This window comes from Pyrgilauda ruficollis, unplaced genomic scaffold, assembly GCF_017590135.1.
Source record: "Pyrgilauda ruficollis isolate IOZ18807 unplaced genomic scaffold, ASM1759013v1 scaffold81, whole genome shotgun sequence".
NCBI lineage: Eukaryota > Metazoa > Chordata > Aves > Passeriformes > Passeridae > Pyrgilauda > Pyrgilauda ruficollis.
This window is the reverse complement of record NW_024530044.1, coordinates 1,924,115-1,949,361: the sequence shown is the minus strand read 5'-3', so window position 1 is coordinate 1,949,361 and position 25,247 is coordinate 1,924,115. Positions and strand designations below refer to the sequence as shown.

Here is a 25,247-nt window from a genome sequence, read left to right as displayed (position 1 = left end):
TGGGAACAAAGACTGAATTGTTGTCTTAGGAGTAAAGATAAAGCATGGAGTGTGTTTCTTTTTGTCATTGTTGACTAATGATTGCATTCTCTTCATGAACTAAGGAAATAGAATTATAGTGTTCTCCTGCCCTTCGTGGGCAAAGAACCATTCTCTCATTTTATTGAGACTCCTCCTTAAAACACAGCTCCTCCTTCCAGGGACAGCCCTTTGTAGCCATGTATCCTCTCTTCAGTATCTTGCTTTCTGCAGGCGAAGGTACTCTTTTTGCCCAGAAAATAATACCATATGTTATTTGCAGAAGCGTGGGGCGTTAGGAGAGTGTCTACTCACCCCTGCCTGATTTATTGACCCCATTAATTTTTTATGGAGACTGATTCAACAGGAAGCCAATTTGGCTGCTCCAGCTTGGCCAAGCAGCCTGGTGCAGCACATCCCCACCACTGCAGGCACGTGGAGCAGGCTGAGGGCTGGGCAGCGTTTCTTTGTGATTAGGATCCAGGCTGGGAAGGAGTTCTTTGTGCTCCTCTCTCATTTCCCTGGGGAGGGATGAAGCACAATAACCAGGTGAAATCCCAAAATGCTCATGAGTTCCCTTGTGCTGCTGGGAACCCTCTTTGCAGTTCCTGCCTTGATGGAAGCTGCCAAAGCTCACAGACCAGAGTGCAGGGACACACCCCCCACAGGTGGGCAGTGAGGCACAAGGAGGTGCCTGTCAGCATCTCACCTGCCTCAGGCTAAGCTCAGCTCTGTCAGCTCTCCCCCAGGCATCCTCCTGGGCCTCTCCTGCATCTTATCTGCAGAGCTGCACCTCTGCCTGCAGACACTTTCTGGTCATCCTGGGTGTGACTTTCTCATGACAGAGTCCAGCAACATCATCAAGCAGTGTTGCAAGATCCACCATGGGGATGTAGCCCAAAATCCCCTCAGGAGGTGCCAAGGTTGCCCCTTCAACAGTCTTTTTAGTTTGCTTTGGGTGTTTTTTGATTCCATGATTACCAAAGTAACCATATTGATTTCTGGATGTTCAGCTCCTCCAGGATTATCATCATGTGAAATGAAATGGAATAAAATAAAGCGTATAAAAGAAAGGGAATGCATTGGCGACTATCACAATGACCTGGAAGAAAATACATAAGAAAATAAGCCTTGTTTAATGATTGTTTATGGTGGCAGCCCAAATTTTAATCAATTAACATATGAGCCCATTACTTGAAGAATGCAAAGGGCCTGTGGAACAGAATTCCTTCCTTTCTCAGAGGAGCTGCAGGGTATCTGCTGACGTCTTGAGGCTTCCTCACAGAGGCTTTTAAAGCTGCATTTCTGACTGCAGAAGGCATGGTTAAATCTTACACACATATTCTGTGTATGCTCTTGGGTACAGTTTCATTCTGTGACCCCCCCTAGGAGACCTCATTGACCTTCCCACAGCGTCTTGAGCGCCAGGAACGCTCAGTCAGCCTTTCTATTGCCAGGCTTTCTTCAGTGCTACACTTAGGAACACAGAAAGCAAATAGATTTATTGATAGAACTATAATCAGAAGTCAGAGGCAGGATGATAACATGGTCAAATGATCCAATTACTTGAAATTCAAGGCATACTGGAGTGCCTCAGGGACTGGGAAGCTGCAGGCAGCCAGCCAGCCCATTGGACACACCCTTGGCAGTGGGGTGGGTGCTGCCAGCCCTGTGCCTGGCAAGGATTAGGGGGAGACTCTCTCCAGGATAGGGCCTTTCTGGGTCCCACAAGAGCCAAAGGTACTCTCTGTGCCCAGAAAATAACACCATTGGTGCTCTCACCTAACACACACCCTGAGCCAAGTGACGATGTCACTGTTTGGTTCTTGTTCTTGTTTAACCAAAGAGAGTCCCACTCTTGCATTTTATAATGCTTCAAGAAGTGAAGGCACCTTTACAGGTTTTCATTCAATCCAATGCATTAAGTGCTGTTCATTATGCATTTATTACCTCACTGGTGAATCCCCCTGAAGTCTGAGCTATTCTCAGAGGCTGCATTTGCCTGGACACACAGGTTTGGAGTACATGCCTCACCTTTTTCACTGCAATCTGCCGTTTTGGAATTCGGCAGCATGGTCCAAATGGGCAGACTTTTGCTTCCTCCAGTTCGAAAAAATGTGTTGGAATACCATCATTTTCCCTGATAAGAGGAGCACTATAAATTAAAAAGAGCCAGCAACACAGGCACATTAATCTTCCTGATGCAATCCTACCTTTCTCACTTCCTGACATATATTTGATGTCGACTTAATTGTGCAGCCTTAAAGTAGGATTTGAGTGTATAAGTGCAAAAGCAGTAATGAACTGTGGGTGCAAGCTAGAAGCTGTCTGCTGAAAACTGTGCAAGGAGTGGATGATCCTTGCAGCAAGATCCAGGTGGCAAGTTTGGTGTTTTTTCAGCATCCCTCTAGCTAGCCCTGGAAATCAGGCTTCACACATGGGATCCTATAAGGCTTTGGAGCATTTGGTGTCATCCTGAGGGAGTCTTTTTCTGCTTCAGAGTTATCTGACCCCAGCACAAGCAGCACGTGGTGCTTGGGAAGAAAGGCTGGTTGAAATTTTAGAGTGGGGTACAGAAAAACCTTGGTTCTCTTCTCAGTTTTGCTGGAAGAGGTCAGGAAAGTAATTTTGGGTCTTTGTGTTTTGGAAGGTATCAGAAGATGTAAATAAATGCCTAGTGGGCTCTGAAGCAGTATGTGAAATCAGTGGGAAATAGGTCTCTGGGATACCAGAAATCCCACACAAAGTGTTTGTGTGCATCTTGAAGCATTTAAACACCTTAAAAATATGTCTCTAAAGTGTCTAACTCTGAGCATAGGTTCCTGCATCCCCTAGGTATTCTTGAAACTGCATCCAAAGTTGCTGAGATTTCCCCTAAAGAGCACCCTTTTGTTGTAATTTTCCCATTGGCTTAATTTTCTCTTGACTTGAAACATAATATATATTAACCTTCACTCATTTTTCTGTAGGAAAATGTAGAGAAGTGAAGCTGTTTCTTAGCTGGTTTATTACAAAAAAAAAAAAAAAAAAAGGAGCATATGGCTGATTGTGTCCCATCTGAAATGCAAATGGTAGAGCTACGTGGAAAGAATTGCTATTACTTGAGCAGTAAATGTTTCCTAATGAAGTGAGTTTGACTAAGGTGGGAAGCTGGAAATGGCTGCAGGAAGAAATGATGATGGTTAATATTTCAGTGGAGCAGAACATTCTTATTCTGCTGATAAGGAGATTCTTGGGAAATGCACTGGATATTTTTTTTCTTATATTCTGTATGTTTATCAGTGTGGGGAAATTGCTACACACAGGGAGCTAGATGCTTTTCTTCAAGTTATGAAATCATGTAATTTAATTTATAACCACAGCTTTTCACCACTGGCCTCTTTTTAAACTGAAGTTTTCTGTATTTAGTGAACATTTGGGGTAAATAGACCTACCCAGTGTAAAATAAAAAATTCTAAAAGACAGCTACTGGTTCCACTGTTTTCTATTGCCCTGGGCACATTCCTGGAGGCCAGAAGCCAAACAGGGCGATGAAGAGATCTGACCCAAACTCTCCAATTTCCTTCTTCCTCTTTCCACCCAAGTTTTGTGTATATCCCTCTACACCTCCAGTAGTCAAAGGTGTCCAGATGTCTGCTGCAAATGGGAGGTGGACTGACTTTTAAACACTTTCTTAAATCAAGCAGCGAGGCTGGAGGCTTGACATTTCCATTACTTAGCTTTCCAAAGGGAGAGCTGTGGAGCTGGCACTGCCAGGTTCAGCACAACCAGGGGGCTGGAGATAGAGAATTAATCGCATGGCTTTGCCTTAATGTCAGGAGGAGCCAGGAAGAGTTTGGATAGCAGCATGTGCACAATTACGTGCTCAGAAGAGCTGGAGCAGCTGCCAGGTTAGACCTCTGGCTTTGTCCCCAAGCAAGATCGCAGTGGGTTTGCTGAGGCTGAGCTGTCTGTTACATGGCACAGCTGGGGGACAGAAGATTAGCGTGCCTTTCCCCTGCCGATGCCAAAGGCTGTCTGACATTGCTAATGATAATGAAATAGGAGAAACCTAAAGAAAAGAGTCTGCAGCCTGATGTCAATGGAAACAATTAGGTGTCTCCATTTAGAAGCAGTGGTGAAGCTTGCTGGGATCAGGATGTGTCCACATTAGTGTGTTAGTTCAGATCCAGAGCAGACTGTGGAAGTGAATACCTCCCTGTGCTCTGGTTCACATCACAGGGCAGCCCAGGAGCTCACAAACTGGGTTCTGGAGTCTCTGGAAATGGCCCTAAGCAATCTGAGGATGGGGCCATCACTGCCCTGACTGCATTTGCCCCACACTGTGCTCTTGGACATGGGAGCCTTTACCCCTCACAGAGCAGGATACCAGGTCAGGAGACTTTCCTGGGTAACACCTGCATAAGGCTTTTTGCTTGCTGAGTTATCCAAGTGCTTCAGAAAGTCCCTGTGCACAAAGTGTTTCCTAAACCAGCATTCCCCTGGTTTTTATAGTGAGTAGCCTCTGTGTGTCCAGGAGCTGGGGAGATCCCACCAGCCCGAGGCACAGAGAGAGTGCGGTCACATCCCTGCTCCAGTCTTGGCAGCTGGTTTCATCCCAGTGGAGTGAAGTGAGGCTTCAGTTTCACATCTGTTACAATCAGAGGGCCTCTAGGTGCTGTAATTATTTTCAGAATTAAATCATAAATCAATATAAACCCACATTTATGTGGTATTCCATACAATGGATGGCACCTGAACAGAGGAGAATGTTGTGGCTCTTTAGTTTGCAGGAGGGCTCAGCAGCTTGCTTTATCTGCATATCTCTTTGGTTTACAGGGCATTACAAGTGGAATGCTGTGGTACAGTTTTTTCCATGTAAAACACACTTCTTTTATCTTTCTTTTTGCTTTCTTTTATGTGCTTCTTCCCTCTCCCTGCATCTCATTTCCATCAAGAAATACAAATGACCTCTTGACAGAACTTTCTGCTTTCATTATGTTGATTTGCATTGTACAGTCAGGATAATACAAACACTTATATTTCTGAGATGTATTTATGATGTCTTGAAAAAGTTTCTCATATTAGCCTCTTCTTTTTTCTCTTTCTATATCTTTTCAGGTGTGTGTGCAACATTGACTGTTCTCAAACCAACTTCAATCCTCTTTGTGCTTCCGATGGGAAATCTTATGATAATGCATGTCAAATCAAAGAGGCATCATGCCAGAAACAGGAGAAAATTGAAGTCATGTCTTTGGGTCGATGTCAAGGTAACTCTCATAACAAAACTCATTTCAAAGAATGTTTTCAATTTTTGTTCAGGGAGAAAAAAAAAAGAAAGAAAAAAAAAAAACCACCAGAACCAGGGCTGGCTTCTTATTTGGTGATTGTTATATTTCCATTAGAGTGCTGCAGTTGATACTGTAGAGCACAGGCTGTGGTGAGAGGCAGAGCCCTCTGTGATGCAGACACAGCGAGGCATGAGAGGGGGGCACCACTCCTAACCCTGCCCCCAGCAGCAGCAGGGCACTGCCCAGCCCTGCATTGGCTTTGCATCAGTCACCAGCCTCCTGCCCAGAGCTCTGTCTGCCAGGCAGCAGCTGGAGCAGGACAGTGGGAATGCCCCTCAGCTACATTTTTCCACCCAGGATGGACCCTTTGGTGCTCCCTTAACTGGAGCAGCATGAGGCAGTCTTGGGAGATTCCCTGAAGAGGTGCTCCCAAACACAGTGCTTGGGAGGTTCTTCAGGTGACCCTTGCTGGGCCCCAAGATGCCTGGAAGGAAGTTTTCCAGTCATGGCTCGAGGCTCTCTCTGTTCCTCCAGTGCTTCTCTGTGCCCATCTCTTGGGCTGCTACATCACCTGTAACCCTTGAGCTGACTTTAAAAACCCTGTTTTTCTCTAAAATTAAAATGAAGATAATTTACCTTTCAATAGCTCCTGCAAATAAAGTGTCTGCTGAGGCTCAGACTCTCAATAGCTTCTTTTCCTTAGCTTCTGACCCATAAATCCTCAGTACATCTACTTACAAGGCCGTGGTATACAGGTGTATTAAACACATTCCAGTTTACTCCTGTCTCTTTAAAGTTAACCACCCTAAGTGGCAGTTCATTTCAGGGTACATATTAAAACTCCCCAATTACTTCAAGTAGAGCAGAAATGACAACTCCTGCTTCAGACTGATATATTTATCCCAGCTGCAATCTGTTATCACATATTGTTAGAAAAAAGATCCTGCTGTTTTCACCTGGCAGGCCCAGGAGAGCCTTGCAGCCAGCAGAGATGATGTGTGTGCAAGGGAAGTTACCTCTGCCAGGGCACTGTGGTGGGGGCATGGGCTGTATCAAGTCCGGGCTCCCCAGGCAACTCAACACATTTCTTTTCACACAGACAATACTACAACCACTACAAAATCAGAAGATGGGCATTATGCAAGGACAGATTATGCAGGTACGGTTCCTATTCTGTGAGAATCACAATTCACAGGATCTGTGTAAGTCTCTTTTTTCCTTCATTTGCTGAGGTGTTCTCATCTTCTAGTACGGTTTTCCTGATTTACTCTAAGAAAACGCTGTCTTTCCTTACTCTTTCTTTTGCTACAAACTCTCTTCTTAATAAATGGGCTGCTTCTATTTTTGTCAGCCTACAACTACTCTGGCCATAAAACACCTGTTGTGACGGAGGAAATAAGTACTGTAAATTATTTGCCAGAATTAGCAGACATTATTGAAAATTACAGAATCAGTGCACTAGATTATGCATATTTTTGTCATGAAATACAGGTTTAAGGAAGTGAAAATCCAGCTCACAGCACTGCTGGGATACCATGAAACGCTGCCATAATAGATATTACCTGTCAGCATTTAACTATGAAGTTAATAAGGTTCTTAAAATGTGGGGGGTTTAAGTGATAAATGGGTTTAATTTATTTAGAAGCTATAGTAAAATATAATGGCTGAATAGCCCTATATGGCACTTGAAATTAAAAACATGTAAATACTAGTGAGGTTTGGGAGACATTTTTTACACCCTTTGCCTGGGAGGATTGATTTAGAAATTGAACGTGCGTGCGCACGCACGTGCATGCAAATGTTCACAGCTCACACTGAGAACGAAAGCCTCTGGGAAGGTCTGGAGAAAATGGGTCAGGTGATGCACTCATTGCTTCAGTTTCAAGATATTTCTGTGGTTTTGAAGTGTTTGGAGAGAGTAGGTGTGGATTGCTGGGTTTGCCTGAGCTGCATGGCTCGGGTGAAACCCAGGTGATGGTTTCACAGGTGTGAACATTTCCTACTGCTGGGAGAGTGCTGAGGCAGTATTTAATCCAGCTGGTCATCTCCTGTGCCATCCCTGTGACAGTGGGGCACCCAGCCTTAGAAATGATTGTTCTGTTCCTACTTAAAACAGTGTGTGATGATTAAAACATAGAGCTCTGAATAAGTGATGTCTCGGTGAGACAGAGCAGTGCGAGGTGTTGGGGGTTGCTGCAGCGCGGAGCAGGGTGGGTAGAAGTTGCTGTGGAAGGAAAATGTTGGGATGAATTTCTAAAAGATCAAGGGTGAGCCATGGTCCAGGTGTGTCCTACTGCCAAGGAGGCCTTCCATTGGTGAAGACAGACATGCAAAGAAAAAAGTCTTCGGTGTCTTTCCTCCAAACTCTTGATTACCCTCATCTTTTTTGGGAGGTAGTAGTCAGTTTTCTTAAAAGGCTGGAAAGGCTGATGTTGTGTCCTGTGGGGACAGAGGACAGGAGATAAGGCCAAGTAGGCCAAAATGATTTATTTTAAGTTAGAAACAAGGCCAAGTAATATTATTTTAGATCTTTTCTCTCTCTTGCTGGAGAGCTGAGGAGAGCACAGGCTGAGATGAAGGCCTGGAGCCCCTTTTCAGTGTGCAGCCTGTCCTAGTGGATTTGCTTTAGGATGGCAGGGACCTACATCAGCTAGAGAGGAGACAGCAGGAAGTAACAAGAAGGGAGGGAAAGGCAGGTTGGGGATTAGGGAGGAGGAGGAGATCACAGTGGTAACAAAAGAAAGCCATGTCATGGGTCATGGAGGAAGAGGAGCACAAAAGGCACCTTGAGCTCAAGTGAGCAGGAGGAAGAAAACAGCTCTTGCTTAAGAAAGATGATATTTCAGCCCACATTCAAGAGAAGAGGTGGTGGGTAGAAGAAAATTGACTGCAGCAAAGTGTTGTCAGGGGTTGGGAGCCAAGGAGGGAGGAATCTGGGTTACCTGACAGGGAGGAGGGCAGAGCCAAGGCACAGAGGAGCAGGTCTGTAGTGGAGATGGTCTCCAAGCACCAGGAGGTCAGGAGTGTGGGAGCAGATGGTCCAGTGAGAGATGACAAAGACCTGTGGAAAGGACAGAGAACACCTTCCTCCCCTACAGAAGAGGGAGTGATGGAGGCATCCTGAATCAGCAGGGAAGTCCAGTAGGTACCTCAGGCACAGGAAGACACCACTGTTGCTCCTTAGAAAGCCACTTCTTGGGGCTTCTGGTGTGGCTCAGGCCTCAGTGGGCTTCTCAAGGGTGGTGACTGTGTTCCCTGGGCAGGTCTCACCAGGTTCTATCCACTGATTTAACCTCAGCCACAGTCGCCTGTGCCAGCTGAGGTTAAATTTTGCGTGCACCTATTCCTCTGGCTTAAATTTTTCATTTTTCCATACAGTAACAGCATGTAGGATGAAAATCGCTAGTTCATGCAGGGCAATCCACTTGCCTCCAGTGTCCCCAAATGTCTGGGGCATAACCCCGTCACGAGACCTTAGGGGAATGGGACTGCTGTGTCAAAAAGCTGCAGCAACTCCAGCCTTCTGGAAATAGTAAGGGAAAAGGAAGGCAGCAGTATAAAACTGAGGCTCAGTGAACATTCATGCATCGCTGTTTGCCAGACAGGAAGCTCTGTGCCATCCTCATGTTCTTTCAGATGCAGAAACATTTGATGGTGATGGCTGTGATAAGAATGTGGTGTGTGCTACTTTTTTCCCACCTTCGTATCTCCTCAGACAGGAAATGCTGCCCTAACCATGGGGAGCTTTGTGTGAAAAAGCAACAGTTCCTCAGCCTCTGAAGCAATTTCCCTGAGCCTGCAGCTTTTCACAGAATACCTTTGTTCTCTATCATTTAATGGCACTAAAAATCACCGAGACCGTGAGCACCGCACGCTTTTAAAAACATCGGCTTGTATGGACCGCCTTTCCCAGGGGAGAGTATAGCAGTGGGCATAATTGATGCTGTCAATTATGCTAATGCAGCCAAATGCTCTTTGCAGGGACTGTGGTGGCTGAGCAGTGCGGGTTTTTCCATAACCACCCCCGCACGCCCACCACGGGGGCTCGCGAAGGCAGCAGCTCTGCAAACAGCCGCAAGTCCCAAAGCCCAGCTGAGTTTTTCCACATCCAGCTATTCAAACTGTCTGTTCCACCAGCTTCTTTGCTCCCTCCTGTTCTTGCCAGCCTGCTGATGCTCACCAATAACACATAAATCTTTGGTTTGCAAAGCCAAGGGTACTCGTTCCTTTGGGGGGTAAATCTTCACAGTAGGTTTGCATCGCCTCGGTTTCTAAGGGCTATTGCTTTACGCAGGCAAGCTTTATGCCAGCACTCTTAAATGCCAGACCAATATCACCCAAAAAGTGATACCCTCTTTTACACAAAAGCAAACCTGAGAAGAGAGAGCTGTAGGAGGCCCTTCTCTGACCCTGTCCTGCCTGTCCAGGGTCACCATTCCACCCTTGCCATGGCTGCCTGTGCCCTGCGTGTCAACACGGGGTCTGTACACTTTGCATTTGTGCCTCTGTGCAGTTCTGGCCTCTCCTCTTTCTGAAACCCCAAGGTATTTATTAGACTTGGGGAGATTTTCACTCTCCTCAACAAATAGCAGATCGTTGACCTTGATCAAGTTTGTGCAGTGAGATTTGGTTTTGCTGAATAAATGAATGGGTGCAATTTTTCCCTCAAATCCAATAGAAATACACTTTATCTTGCAATTTCCATGAAAGAGCATTTTGAAGCATTTTAAGTGTAATGTATGTTTTAGAATGTAGTGTCTGAGCTGAAAGTCCCATGATGGATGTTTTCTTGAATTTCCCCATTATATGCATAGATAAGGCTGTTTTGGTGGCATTTTGGAATTCAGAGGCCAGGTAATCAAGGGGTTCTCATCTTGTTAATCCATTTGCCTATTTGTATTCTTTAGTATTTATAGTCTCTTCTTAAGATCTGGATATTAGCAATTATCCCCCTAATGACTTTATCCCTTCTCATTATCAAATTACAGAGGGTTTTTTTTCAAGCCATTTTGAGCACCATAAGGAATAAGTCAGTATGGATGTGCCATATTTCAATGTTATATATTCATGAAAATTGTCGGCGAAGACACTGACAAATTTGATAGACCTATTCCATAATATCATCTTCCAGGCCAGACAAACCTCCCCATATGAGCATTGATTAGATCAAGTCTCAGCAGCTGAATGCCAGCAGTGCACAGAAGCCGATGGAAGGGGGGAGGAGATATTTTCAGTCCAAACAGTCTCCTTTGGTGAAAAATGTGCGTCCACAAGTGGTCAGTTTGAGCTGTATTTTTGGGTTCCTCGAGGGCAGTAAACTCTCTCGTGGCAGCAGCCTCAGGTGGTGCCTTCTGGGCTCTTGGGAGTCCTGGGACTCTCTCGCAGGCAGTGCCTTGCCTGTCTTGCCAGTGCTGTTGCTGTGCCCAAAACTGATAACGAGCACAAAATGCTGCACGTCTGCTCATGGCTGCTCTGTTCCCTGCTCACCCTCCTGGCTCCCCATGGGATTTCAAACCTGCATGACAGTCTTGGATCTTTGTCAGAGCGCTTCCTGGCACCGGGGCCGTCCTGGCACTCCCGGGGCTGCTCGGGTAATCCAGCAGATGGATGTGTTGCCCAAGCAAACTCACAGCTCCACCAAAAAGGGCAAAATCCATCTGTGTCAACACATCATCTTCCCTTGGCTGGGGCAGGGCTGTGGGATTGTGGATGACAGCCATTGCACATTACAAGGATAAAGAAGAGTCTCGGACTCTTCAATGAGTCCCTTCAAAAGTCCAAGAGTCTTGGACTCCAAAATAAATACAATCCAATCACAGTCGTCTTCATTGTCTGCAACAGGCCTGGAGAGTAGCCAGGAATCAGAACAGCAGTGCTGAATTTCTATAGTGACAGTTTTTAATTCCCCCCTCTGGACTAAAATATGAGAACTTCAGACTAGATTCCTTCTCCAGATCATAACATTTTCAAAGTAGGTTAAATTTGGAGTGTAAACCACTTGACATTGTCCGTTTAAATTAAATTTTTGTGTCTAGTAGTATGTCACCCATTTGCTGAACTGCTGAAAAATAATAAAGCCCCAGAGCTTAGCTGTAGGATATAAACTGTGGTGCATTTTTGCTCTGCCTTTGTGAACCAGGCTTTCCTTTCTTCTAAATGGAATTAGCAAGTGAGACACAAAGCTGAACACTGTGCAACCATCACAGCTAGAGAGCAACTATTTCTCATCTGCAGCTTTGTAAAAATGTGAGGGAAATTACATCCTTGCATATGCAGATTTGCTTGCCTTTCGATTCCTCAGACTCAGAGGTTCTCACACTAAATAAATAGATTATATAGAAAGCCTTCCTGCTATTCCATCAAATCGCTTAAAATTGAAAAAAACCTAGATTTTAATATTTTGACAGCTGTGTGGCAGCAAGAATGCTGTCTAGCTGCGGCCTCCACCTGTGCTCACACACACACACTCCAACCTGTGGAAAGAACAAGAATGGTAAAATTGATACATTTATTTAAAAACAGGAAGCTTTTAAATGTTGCTTGAATTGTTGTTTGCATTTACAAATTACTATTTGCATTTATTTGCAAGGTTTTATGAAAATATACTTAAGTTTTATGCACATTGAAAGTCCTCAAAAGGTGGTAGATGAGCTCTGCAAAACATAGGAAGAAAACCCAGTCTGGGTTCTTCTGAGAGGTTTTCAAACACAAGAGGGATCCCTGTAGCCTGGTGTCTCCAGCCCTTCTGTTGCCTTGCAGCTCCTCCAGTGTTGTTGGTGTCCAGAGGAAAATCTAAAAGGCAGTGATAGATACCCGCTATTGGGTCAGTAAATCTTACTGCCAAATACTTCTGAACTCAAGTCTGAGTAGACAACAGAGTCAGTCCCAACAGCTCTTGTGGCCCCCAAGCCTCCACTTGTCCTGGGTGTTTTTGAAATGAAAACCTGCAGCTACTTTTGTGATTTAACTCCAGGGCTGTACTAGGTGGAGTGTGGAAAGTCCCACTCAAGCGTTTTCCTGAGTCATAAGGAAGACTGGAAGTTTTATTTCTAAAATAGGAAAGGCTGGGGCAATAATGCAGTTGTCTTGCTATGGGCACTGCAGCACAGGCTACCCTAAGTGCTTTTCTTCTGTAGAATCCTCTCAAATTTACCTTCAGGTCCTGCTTGGCTCTATCTTGCTGAAATCTACATAATTTTTTTGGAATGGGAGACAGACACACTGTCATAGGGGTCACTTAATAGCCTCACAAACAAGCCCCCTGCCAGGAAGGAAACTGCAGCACTCCAGAGCACTGTGCCATGTGATTTAACAGCACTTACTCCTAACAGTCTCTTCCTGAGGAGCATGCAAAATAAAAACAGGCTTATGGAGATTTTAAAAACAAGCGAGAGGGAGAGAGAAATATTGCTCATTTAATCTGCCAGCCACAAGAGAATACCTCACTTTTTATGGGAGTTCTCCCCTAACTTTGAATTGCACACACTAAGCTTGGTAAAATGTGCCTCGTTCTTTTGGATTTCTGGGGGGTTTTTGGTTTTATAATGAGATAAATTGTGCTTTTTCATTACTTACAATTTCCCAGTGTCATGCTCATGGAACCTGTAATTGTTAGCATTAAAACTTAAATTAGGTCTCAGGTGAACTGCTAGACATCTCTTTACCTTAGACTGATGTAGCTCAAGAAGGAAGAACATTTCCATTTGTGCCTCTCAAGCTTAGCCCTTAATTCAGTCACTAATGAGCATGAATCAAAAGTTGCGGAATTCGTTGTGCTTTTTTCCCATAATAAACAAATTCAGTATTGTTGTGAGTGAACATTATAAAGAAAGCTATTTGATTTACATTAAAGCTTGGGAGCCTGAAAATTCAATAAATACAAACTTAAGAATTTGATCTGTAAAAAACAAACTGCAAAAACAATTCCAACTTGTAACACCAGTATTTGCATGGGCAGCCTAAAAAAAATACAAAACCAGACGAGGCTATTTTACTGTTGTCAGCATCTCTGAAGCATTTAACTCCTGGAAGTGAATTCAGGTGTAAATGATATGTGGGGTGAGGGTGGAGGTTGTAATCCAAGTGTATTTTTTCATGTGGGGTTTCCATCAGAACTGTGAGAAATTCATGAAGCTTGCTCCAAACACTTCTTCTGCTTGCCCAAGACTTGCTTGCTGTGTGCCTTACTTGTTGATTTTCCCCTTATGCTCTCGTGTTAGCAGACTTCTGTAACATTTTGTTCCCTTAAAGGTTATGGATAAAAACAGAAATTCTATGTGCAATAGAGATGAGCAGACCTGAGTTCATGAAGGCATTTCTACAGATTCTTCCATTTGTGTCCCATTCCAGAAGCACATAGAGGTTCCATTTACATACATTTGGTTATAGGCACACAGTTTGTGGTGATTGGGGCTGAGCCTCATCCCCAGTGGGTGCAGCTGTGAGCAGCAGGTGAGCAGCACTGACAGCAATGAGCCATGGAGTGCCCAGGGCACTGAGCAACCACCAAAGGGAGCAGAGGGCACACAGGGGCAGGGCATCAGCATGAGGGGATAAAAGGCTGGGCTGGAGAACAAGAAAGAGCAGGTGCTTGCAGCCTTCTGAAGTGGTAAGGTGTTACTGTGGAGGGGTAGATACCTGAAGCCTTCTGAAGTGGTGTGGTGTTACTCTGTACAGGTGGATGCTTAAAGCCTTCTGAAATTGTGTGGTGATACTCTGTGTGTTGTGGCCATCTCAGCTGTGACATTTGGTGTTATTTAGAGCAAAGGAACCCATCTTCACAAGCAAATCTGAACATTTCAGTACTCACTGATCTTTTGGTCCTCTGCTCGGTATCTGTGTTCAAGGTAAAGCTTCCAGAAAAGAAAGATACCTTCCTGCTTACACAGAAAAACATGATCCCCAAAACTCAGCACAAGCTGAATTGTGTCTGATTTCTCAAGTTGTCTTTAACCACATACCTCCTTAGTAAAAGGAGCTCTAGTGGAAAGGGTAGGGACCCTTAAAAAAATTACACTTACAGTTTGCAGTCATGCTCATTTTTATGCTCTAGATAAAGCTACTCCCAAAATTTGTTTTTCCTAACCTTTGTTTTCTGAGGTTTATGGGGATGAAACAGCATGATCTACAGGCAGTGTTTGGCTGCCATGGATATATGGAATATGCACCATAATTCCTGGCTGTAGCCACTGCCATTGCAAAGCGATTTACAATTATCCAAAAAGGTCTCTTTATATCTGACTAAATCACTTTGCAGCTCCTAGTTAATACTGCATCTTTGCTGTTTTTCACCCCCCTCCTTTGTGACAGACCAGCATTAAATAGAGTTCTGTGTGAACTCCACCTAGCAAGGCAGGGCCATGCAGTGGCTTCACAGACCTGTACTTAAATTTACTGCAGACTTGCTGCACACCAGAAGTCACAGGGAAGCTTGAGTTTTTCTAATTTTGGAATCTAGAAGGACTGTGCAGCCCAGTTCCTCTGTGGGACCAACAGTCTGACACGTGGGCGATGCAGGGTCACGTGTGACTCCTGGAGACTCTGCTGGGGTGCCTGTGTTTCACACTGTGCTGCTGCTGTAGGTATCAGTCTGCAGCCCCAGCGCCTCAGCCACGTGCCAGGAGCGTGGTAGATACTGTCTTTGGCATTTTGACACCCTGAAGGCATTTCCCTCTTGAGGGAATCTTCTTTCCTTTCTCAATTCCCCTGCTTCCCCTACAAGAAAAGAAAGTTAAACAAAAATAAAAAAATAATTTAAAAAAAGGCATCTGAGACAAGATTCTAGCAATCTTCCTCAAGGAACAGGCTGGGAAATTAATCCTGTTTTCTGGATCTGGGGAGGGATTTCCCTCACCCTTGGTTCCATCCCTCCTCTGGGCTCCAGGCACTTGGATCATCTCAAGAGTCATCCTTGAAGGATACTGTTCAAAATGGTGCACAGCAGCTGTTTGCCATCCACTACACTAATTTGAATTAGTTAGATAGATATTAAGGAGTACCACAGTGTATTTTTATGCCTAGCAGCTCTATTTTAGGCCAAATTTCTGTGAATTTGTTGTTAGGAATCCTTGCCTTCCCAAGGATTTGAGAGTTAAATTTATAATGAGATGCTAGAAAATCCATTTTCAGGAAACATCAACATTTAAATATTTGTGTTTGATCTAGTCTGAAATGTTAAAAAAAATTATTTTGAAATATTCATAGAACTGAATTTCCTCAGAATTTTGTTTCATGGGATGTTTTGGCATTCCTTCTGAAATGTTAGATATCAAAATACCACGAGATGAAAGCATATGACAGTTATAATAAATAAATTGTAACCATAAGGAAAGTTACTTAGAACTGACTGAAACATCCTTTTCTGTAGAAGGAGTACCATCATGTCAAATTGCAATACAAACACGAGATAATTTGATCATTTAGACACGTGCAGTGATAACCTGTGCCTCATTTCACCTGGATTCAAGAGTACAAATGCATCTGATGGAATTAAAGGAAACAGAGTTGGAGAAGAAAAGAAGGAGCTGGTATATTTATTTTTAGTAGACCTTCAGAATTACACTAGATGGAGACAAGTGCCAAATTCTGCCTGGTTTAATAGATTTAGGTAAAGAAAGTAAAAACAGACAAATATTTTGCCACAACAGTTTCACTTGGCTGATGGTTCCACTTCTTTCCATTGAACACACCTGCTAAAAGGTGCATTACCTTTTTCATTGAACACACCTGCCAAAAGATGCATTTACTTTCTCCATTGAACACACCTGCTGAAAGCCACGCCCTGCACCGATTTTTCAAGCAATGCAATGTAACTATTCTTTCCATATTAACATTTAATGTATGAAACCACAAGTGACAGAAGCTTGTTTCTGAAAGAAAATGGAAATCGTTTAGAGAAAGTATGAATTTCAGTGGGAGGTGCAGCAGTTTGAATATAAGCTGTGCCTTCTCCCATGTCCATACAAACATTCCTCTGCATTCATGATAAACCCAGCCCTGGTAGCTGGAGAAGCACCTCTGTATCACCAAGAAAGAAGTGCTCTTAATAACTCAGGTTTGAAAAGCAATATTTACCTGCCTGGAAAGGTGACTTCTTACACACTTGGGCTGTCATTTTACCTTGTACCCATGAGCGTTAAGTGACTGTGAAACTCTCTTCTTGGAAATACAACAGCTGTAAACAAAATGTGCTATTAGAGTACCTGTGGCAGTGCATGTCAGAATATTATCAGCACTGAATCAAAATGCACTGCTTTGCCTACTGCTGTTACCACAAGCTTTAGCCATTTTAAACAGCATTACATAATGGCGAAATATTTTTCAGGGGGAAAAAACAAATTAAAACTCTCCCTATGGTTTTAATCTCCCTCTTATTTTATCTGTGGTTTAAAGCTGCATCAGGTATACATCAAAAACACCCCTTCCCTAGAGTATTTAGTTTACAATTTCATTTAATAATGGAAGTGTGCTTCCATCCAGCTAGGACGGGAAAGGATTAAATAAAAAGCATTGTTCTAAAATCAAGTAACAGTAGTGCAGCCTGTCTCCATGCTCTGCAAATGAAGTAGCCATGGAAAAGCTTGTTATTAGTCTATAATATCAAAACTGATAAACTATTAGTGTTTTGTCAGGCATGATAAATACTAACCATTTTCCTCTGCAGATTGCCTCGACAAGAACTGTGACTGTTTTTAGACACATCTGGCACTGCAGATTTTTTTCCATCCTGCATTTCAGTGATTTAAAAGGCCTTGGCTGGGCAGAAGGATGTCAGCTGTTTGGTTTAAAATGCTGTTATAAGAGTCAATAAGATTTAAAGAGGCAGTAGGTAAAATTCCAGCCTTGCTGAAAGTAGTGGGAGAATGACCATTGAGTTTGATGGCTTTGAGATTTCTCTGCACGGCTTTTTTGTCCATTTTTATTCTTAGTAAATTTTCCATTTCATAGAAATGCCCTTTCTTTTCCATTCAGCTCCTCCTGCTTTCAATATTAGCTCTAGGAGTGGGCGCAGAGTTAAAATACCAAACCCTTTATCTTCACAAATGCCATCTTTACAGCTCACTTCTGTGGCACTGCTGCAAGACAATAATAACGGGTATATAAAAATAGCAAATTATTCAGGTATTCATTTATTTAAAAAAAAGAGATGTTCTTAATAGACTTTTCTGTCTGTGCTTCAAAATGAGCTGTGTGACCAGCGATGAATCCCAGGACCTCTGGGGCGTAGAGAAGCTGTTCCACTCTTTGTGGAAGGAAATTGCAGGGCGAGCTCTGTGCTTGCTTTCTGTCTCATCACACAGGGATGGCCAGGGGTCTGGATGGAAGGGTTTGATGGGAGATAGGCTGCCAGATGCTGTCTGCTCTTGGCTTATTTGAGCAGGCAGAGTCTGGGCTGGCTCTGTGGGAAGTGAGCTCAAGGACACTGAAGAGTTTGCAGTGAGCAGACAAGGGGAGGTGACAGCTCCGTAGCGTGTCTGCAGTGTGCCTTGGAGGGGTCTCTAGCAGCCCCTCAGGCTCTGATATGCACAGAGTGTGTTTTGCAGCCTTGGGTGGGCTCCTCTCTGCATCTCAGAGATCAGCTACTGCCTGATAGACCTGTGGTACTGGAGTAATAGGCAAAAAGCTCAAATTTGTGTGGTGACATTGGAGGCTTTTGATGCAAACCCAAGAACACGCAAAGGTTTTGGCTCTGTCCCTCCATTGCAGGGTTGCATGACAGATGGGAGAGAGTGTATCTTTGGTAAAATAGCAGGTTTTACTGCAGTGACATTTCATATTGTTTTATCCATTTTCTCATACACTTAAAATTGGGAATAGTAAGGGATATCTCTCCAGCTCCAGGTATGGGAAAGGATGCACACTGCTTGGAGTGTTCCTGTTTACCAAGCAGGAACTTCAAACATACAGTCTGCTGAAGGCCAACCCTCTGAGCAGCCACAAAAGATTTTAACAATACAGCTGGACTGATACAAAAAGCAAGGTTGTAGACTGTGTGGACCCATTGCCATCACAGTTTTACAATGCAGGACTCAGGGCAAAGGGTTGAGTAAAAATAGCATCAAACCAAGCAGGATTCATTCCTCAGCAAGTGTAGCATTTGATTTGTATGGAGCAGTGATCATGGGTTTGCAACATGCCAATAAAATGTTTCTGAGCATAACAAAACTTTTCTGAATAGCCTGAACAAAAGCAGTGAAAAGTATGGCTGAAACCATGCTTTTAGCCAACAACAGACATATCTCTGAGTAGTCACAGGCCATTCAGGGTCATGCTCTGGCAACTAAAATAACCAGGATATTCACAAGGGATTTGCCAGGCATGTGATCCAGGAAGTGTACAAAAATACCACATATAGGAGTCAAGTATTTTTATTTCAGTCTCTTATTTTCTCACACACACTTCCCCCAAAATTCTGCAGCTCTTTCTTTAGTTTCCTGGATGAATCCTCTCAGGCAGCATGTTTTTACAAGCACAGATGCTACCTTGGAAAAAAAGAAAGGAGGGAAGGGAGCCAAGTGGGTGTTACACTTCAGCTTGGCAGCATCTTGCCAACATGTGCCCCAAAAAAAAAAAAAAGGAAAAAAAAAAAAAAGACTGCTTTTAGTAATCAAAACTGAATATAAAATCAGTGCAAAACTAGGACTGTAAAACCTTCAGATTGTCAAAAGGACTGAAGGAAACGCCTTGTAGCCAAAATGACATCCCTGACCTACTTGTCGGCGCTGTCACGTACCTGGGTAACCTTTTCTTATCCGTGCCTTCCGTCAAACCTCTGACAATTTTGCCATTCATACTTGCTTTCAGCTGTAATTTTTTGAGATTGTTTGAAGTGTGAAACCAAAAAGTAAAGTCTCATAACACCATGCTGGCAGACCTAAATATAAGTCAGAGACCTTTTCAAGCACTGCTTCTCTGTGGAAAACAATCCATTCAGGCCTGGAGTTCCTATTGGAAATTAGGGGGCAGCCTGGTAATTGGATTAGGGTGTGCTTTTATGTGCAGCAGTTTCTCAAGAGGAAGTTCCTGCTTTGTTTCATTGATTGCCTGCCTGATCTTTCTGCCAGTAAAAGCCATGCAGTCAGCTGAAGGGGCGAGGATGGATGGAAAATGCAGCTCTGTGTTATGTAAGATGTGTCTGTTCTCTGAGTGCGATCACGTGGATACAGGTTTTAAGTGCATCTCCACACAAACTGGAAGCATGCTTTGTTAATATACAGTTTAATTGCTTAAAAGCAATTTTTATCAGTGGAAATCTGGAAGATTACAATCTGGAAGAGCTGCTGCTTGCACTAGTACTTAAATTTCTGCAGAGGTGCCAAAGACGGGAAAATTTCAGGACATCTGGGGTTGGGTGTGTGAATTGGAGTCTACATTGTTTTAGACATTGGAGGGAAAAGGAAGAAACTGTATTTGTCTTGCATTTCTAGAAGGGGTTTGGAAATACCAGATACTATTTACAGGTGTAAATCCTGGAAACATGCCAGGCTCAATCATACATGGTACAGGAGCTAATGTGGCAGCAATTGCAAGGGCATTACTTAGGGCACAGCAGTGCTGCTCCGAGAGGACTTGCACCCCATTTCTCCAATTTCATAATGCCCATCAAGGAAACTATATGTCCTAGGTGGGTAAGATGAATCCTGGTCTTTTTCTGGATGGGCTCCCATTTTTCTGCTGGAGCCCCCTCCAAGCACACCCCCAGCTGGGAGATGGAGCCATCATCAGTCATGCCACTGTCCCCGGGGCAACGCCAGCCAAACGATCCTGCTCCTTCCACACATCAATATTCCTGACACCCGTCTTCAAACTTAGGTCATGCATATCCATCTACTTTTCAAAAAGTGTCAGAAGGATACAAATATCCCTTCACTATTTTTAGAGCCATATCAAAAGTATTTATCAGCTTTCTGGCACCTCATCCCATTTGTCATAGTAGATGCTATCTACCAGCTGGCAGTGGAGGATGAGGTGCACTAGAAATGCAGCGGCGGGTGCATGAAACTCCATAAGCTGAGACCACAGCGAAGGTGACTCCTGGGAGTTGTTGTGCCTCTTGTCACAGTCAGGAAGTGCCTGTCATGGTTTTCTGAGAGCAGCCCTGGGGCTCACAGGGGCAGCTCGTCCCCACCTTGGTGTTTCCCAACCCAAGGGGACATGGAGGGAGCAGGGAGCTCAGCCTGGGAGCAGGGCTGAGCTGTGGCAGAGGAGGACAGCTGATGTTTGGTGACCACCATGGGTTCTACTGCCCACCAGCCCTCCCACACTGCCTGGTGATGCCCAAGGAGTGCTTCCCTCAGCACACACCCTGGCTGTGCATCCCAGCTGCAGCATACACAGACGTGCAGTCTGTGTATGACACATAATTCATACTGCTCCTGCAAGGTGGCACAGGAGAAGTGCTGAGAGTCGTGTTTTGCCATGCACACATTACCAAAGGGAAACTCTCCCAGCTCCTCCACAGCACACACCTCGAGGCCTGAGCTCCTCAATGTGCAGGTAACGTGTCCATCGGCCTCATGCCACAAAACCGGGCTGTTTTCATAGCACTGTTGGTTTTTAGAAGGCAATGTATTCAGGTTGAAACTTTGCCCACATACCATCTGCTTCAGCCTTATCTTTGACAAGAAAGCTGAATATATAATGTCCACTTGGCTTTCCTGGTGTTACATAAGGTTGTGGTTTTTGTGTTAGGTTTGCAGTTTCAGAGCTCCTCAGCGGCTCCTGCAACATGCTCCTGCTCTTGTTTTCAAGTGGAAAATCAGTGACAAAAATCAATACCATCTTCATAGCTATAATGAATGTGACCCACAGGCTTTTTTAGGATGACCACAAGCTTCCATCATATGTCTGAGGCCTATTTGCAAATATTGATTGGTATTGCAGATTATCTGTAGCCATTTCATATGAAATCTTAAGGTCTTGCAGTTTTGCTCTCAGTGCTCAGTTTGGTATCAAAGGTACAGCTATAAATCACAAGACCCACCCAGAGACACTATTGATAGCTAAGGTTGCTGAATTGTGAAAATTAGGTATTTCAGGGGTTTTTTAAGCTGCTTAAGGAGAATGGTTCTCAGTCAGCTCCAAGTGAGGGAAAGCACTGCTCTGGAATCGAAGCAGACTCTGTTTACTTGAAGCTGGGGAAAAAAAGTGGAACCTTCATATGCAAATGTATGGCATTTGGAAATGTCATATAGCCACATCTACATATAAATAAGCTGCTCTGGAGTGCTGCACTAGCCAGGCTGCTTTGATATAGAAATTGCATAGTAGCACACAAAGCAAAAACAGCAGGATGCCACTCGGTCAAGTTCAGGGAGTTTTGTTCCTTAATCATCACATAACAAAGTTAACTAATAGTGCTGTGTCACTGCAGTGCTAATCTGGGAAGGGTTGTGAAGAGCTGCTGGTTAGTGAGAATCATGTCTGTGTGCCGCTGGGGCTGTGCAGCAGGGATGGTGGTCTGTCTGCTGTGCCCCAAAAGACAGTGCTAAATGTAGATATTCCTCTGGCAGCGTCCCTCCTAGCCATCCTCTGCAGATCCATGCCTGCTTTCTCTGAAGGAGACATCATCTGACTGAAAGAAGCATCTTCTGCTGCTAACATTCACATACTGGGATGGTGTTTCCATCTCTGTTTAATCTGGTGTTAAGCAGTAAATTGAAACTCTCAGGCTTACTTTTTCAGAGGGGAGGACATAGAGAGGAGCCCTGATCTGGTTGTTCCTGCCCATTTTTTACCCCCTCCAACACTGGCGCTAATGAGTAGCTGGAGGAGAGGTGGATGGGAGAGAAAACAAGCCATGGGCTCAGCTGTTGGGAGGAATTTCTCAAGAGGGTGACACTCTCTCTGCTCGTGCTCTGCTCCTGCAGTGCCCGTGTGATGGATCCAGTGCTGGCCCCTCTGCCTTCAGGCACGCAGCCTAATTGGAGGGAACCTCACAAATCTCTAAACTGACACCAACTCTTTTTCAACACAGAATTACAATAATAATAAGGTTAACTCATACTCTAAGGGCTCTGTCATGAGCTGCCTGAGGAGATCATGTGCAAGGAGATAAACTATGACTTTATTTCTTTACACTGCTGGTTTCTGAAGGGGGAGGATGCTGCTCCCACAGGGCTGGTGGCGTCTCTCTTAGGCAGGAGAATCTGAGTGAAGGGAACATCAGCAGCTTGCCAAAAACAAAGAGTAGCTGAGTTAGCACGAAGAGGAATTTAATCTGTTCTAAGAATGGGGTTAACACAGACTTATTCAATCCTGACACAAAAGAAGGCAGTACAAACTATAAGGGCCCCTTTACCCAGGGCTTTGATAAATCCACAATACAGCCCCACGTCATTAAATCACAACCTGGCAATTATTGCAGCCCTCAAGACTGGCCCTGCCAGTGGCTGCCTTAAAGATCTCTGCCTGTGTTACTTCATCCACAGAAGTGTGGGGAGATGGCTTGGGGACAGCTGACACGGAGATGACATGGGGAGCCAGGGATGTCACCACTCCGCTGGCCTGGGAAGTGGCAGGTGCCCTGGCACAGGGACGAGCAGTCTGTGGAGCTGCTGCAGGGAGAGCTCGGTGCATCAGCCTCCTCCTGATGTCCTGGAATCAAGGGTGGAGTGCAGCATCAAAAAGCAGTGAACTGCTGCTTTAGGGGTGGCCTCAGTCAGAGTGAGAGGCTGAAATGAGGCAGGAAAGCAGAGGAGGTCAGACAAGGTGAGGCAGCAGCCTGCCTTACCCCCCTGAACGAAACAATCACCCCAGGGAAGAGCTGAGCCTAATGTGAGCACCTGACATGGAGAAAATGCTGCTTTGGAGCAACACATAAGCCCACATGGTGTTTTTTCTCTTCCAGTTTAGCTTTTATTGCTGGGTGTTCCCGTTCAGATGTGTGAGCAGTGGTTGCTGCCAGGTACCCACATTGGGTTGTATTGCACCTTGTATTATTGCACCTTGTATGCAGTAACTACTTGGTAGAACCTTCTTTTACATGCAGGAGCCTTGGCTTTTGGGGACCTATGCAATCTCTAGGGTAAGGAATCTGTGAACTCAAGGGGACGACAGACATGGTGAAAAATAAGGGTAAAAAAAACCCAGAAAAACAGTCCTGGTTTAGTTTTGAGTAGACAAATGGTCTTGTTATGTATGCAGGAAAATGATTAACAAGTTGCTTGATTTCAGTCACTTTTCTCAAAGAAGGAAGATATATTCACAGATGTTGTAAATAAAAGTGCTTCTTGATTTCCAAAGTTCAGCAACAGCTTTAACATATATAGCATAGCCCCCATATATATGCTGACAAGCTGAAAGTATTCTGTTCTCCATTTGAACATCTGGGGATTATTAGTGTCTTAATTCATTGGTTTCTATTATTAATTATGGCAGCAGGCTGAATAATTACGATGCATTGCTGCAAAGACAGAGCACAATATTTTTTTTTTTCTAAGTGCACTAGGACATCTTGCCATCATCTCAAACATAAAAAGCCCTAGATTATTTTTAAAAAGGAAAGTGGATTTTATCTTATTCCAGGGAACTGATTTGCATAGGGACATTTAAAATTAATAAATTACTGTGTTCAGCAAGCCTATTTTGTGCCTGAGAAAAGAAGTGAATGTAATTTATTTCACCATGTTCCATTTCGTTTTTTCCCCTTGGTGAAGCAGCTAATATGGGAAGGGTATTTTTTGTGCAGTTTGTGTAGAAAAACTAGCTTCAAGTTTGTACTTGGAGTGGCTGCAGGAGGAATTTAGGCTTGGGCTGCAACATAGTGGTGCCAGACGTTTTCAGCTGACATTTGGTGTCTCATTTTCCTCTTGCTCTCAGGGAGAGTGGGCTGGTGAGCTCCCTCTTGAGCAGCAGCAAGCACTTCCTTCGGAATTCTCACTCAACGCCCACCCAAACAGTGATTTTCAGGCGAGTTGCTTGCACACATTTTCTTCATTGTGAAGAGGCTCTGTAATTGCAAAAGGCAGGTTTCGGGAGAAGGGAACGTGAGGGGTGAAGGTGCCCCCTGGGCTGGCCCTGAGCAGCTGGCAGCAGGGCAGCTTTGCCAAGGACAATGTGCCTTGGAGCTGGCCAGCAAAGACCCAGGAGAAATCTCTGTTCTCTCGTCAGAGCTGGGTCTGAGCTGGGGTTTATCTTGGCAATTCTTCATTACAGGGGAGTAGAAAGCCTGCCTAAGGACTTCATGCCTAAATTGTCGTGGGACCTCACTTCCTGCTGGATGCTACTGAAGTACCAGCAAAGAATTGCTGAAGCAATTCTGCATTTTCAGAGGAAGCAGCACCATTACCATGCTTCTCCTGGACCTTGGAACCATTCCTGCATATGTTACTGGCCTGAGAAAGTTCCCTTTTACATCCAAAGAGCAGCAGTTGCTGAGTCTGTGTAGACTGAAGATGAGTAGCATAAATATCCCTAGGCTCATCCACAGGGTTCAGATTCCCACCCGTAGCCAATCAGCTGAAGCTCTTTCCCAAAATTCAGGGCATCCCTGCCTTTGCTCCACAGGTGGATACTCTCTGCATGTTTGTTTTGATTTCAAACAAGAATTGCACAAGAAGTCTCTTTCATGCAGAGCAGAAGAGCTTTCTTAAGAAAAATAAGTTCCCAGTGCTGTGCTCTGCAGCATCTCTTTGGGACCTGCCAGAGAGGTATGAGGGGATATGCTTCCAAAAGAGGTTGAGAATGTTAAAGACATATATTTGACCCAAAAACCCCTTTCTCCCTTCATATGTCCTCTGGTAATGTGATGTGTGAGGAGTCACTACTTCAATATCAGCGAGAGCTTCCGTCTGCAAATTTGACTGACCTCAGCTGTATTAAAAGATTAAATTATTATGTAAGTCAATTCTCCTTAACCACTTTTACCAATGAGATAGGTGTCAAAATAGCTTCTGCTGCACATCATTCACTGTCTCATCCCTTATTTGATGAAATATATGTGTCTATATGTATTTTCAG

The 25,247-nt window shown here is 44.2% G+C and overlaps 1 protein-coding gene across 1 annotated transcript in view; it reads left to right on the top strand.

Annotated features, from left to right (window-relative positions):
• The window catches only part of TMEFF2 (transmembrane protein with EGF like and two follistatin like domains 2), a 124,330-nt gene that overhangs the window by 87,135 nt on the left and 11,948 nt on the right, over positions 1 to 25,247 (top strand). Inside the window, exons 6-7 of the mRNA XM_041487572.1 lie at positions 5,119 to 5,267; positions 6,388 to 6,447. Coding sequence (XP_041343506.1) covers positions 5,119 to 5,267; positions 6,388 to 6,447 — 209 coding nt within the window. The remainder of the gene's footprint in view (positions 1 to 5,118; positions 5,268 to 6,387; positions 6,448 to 25,247) is intronic.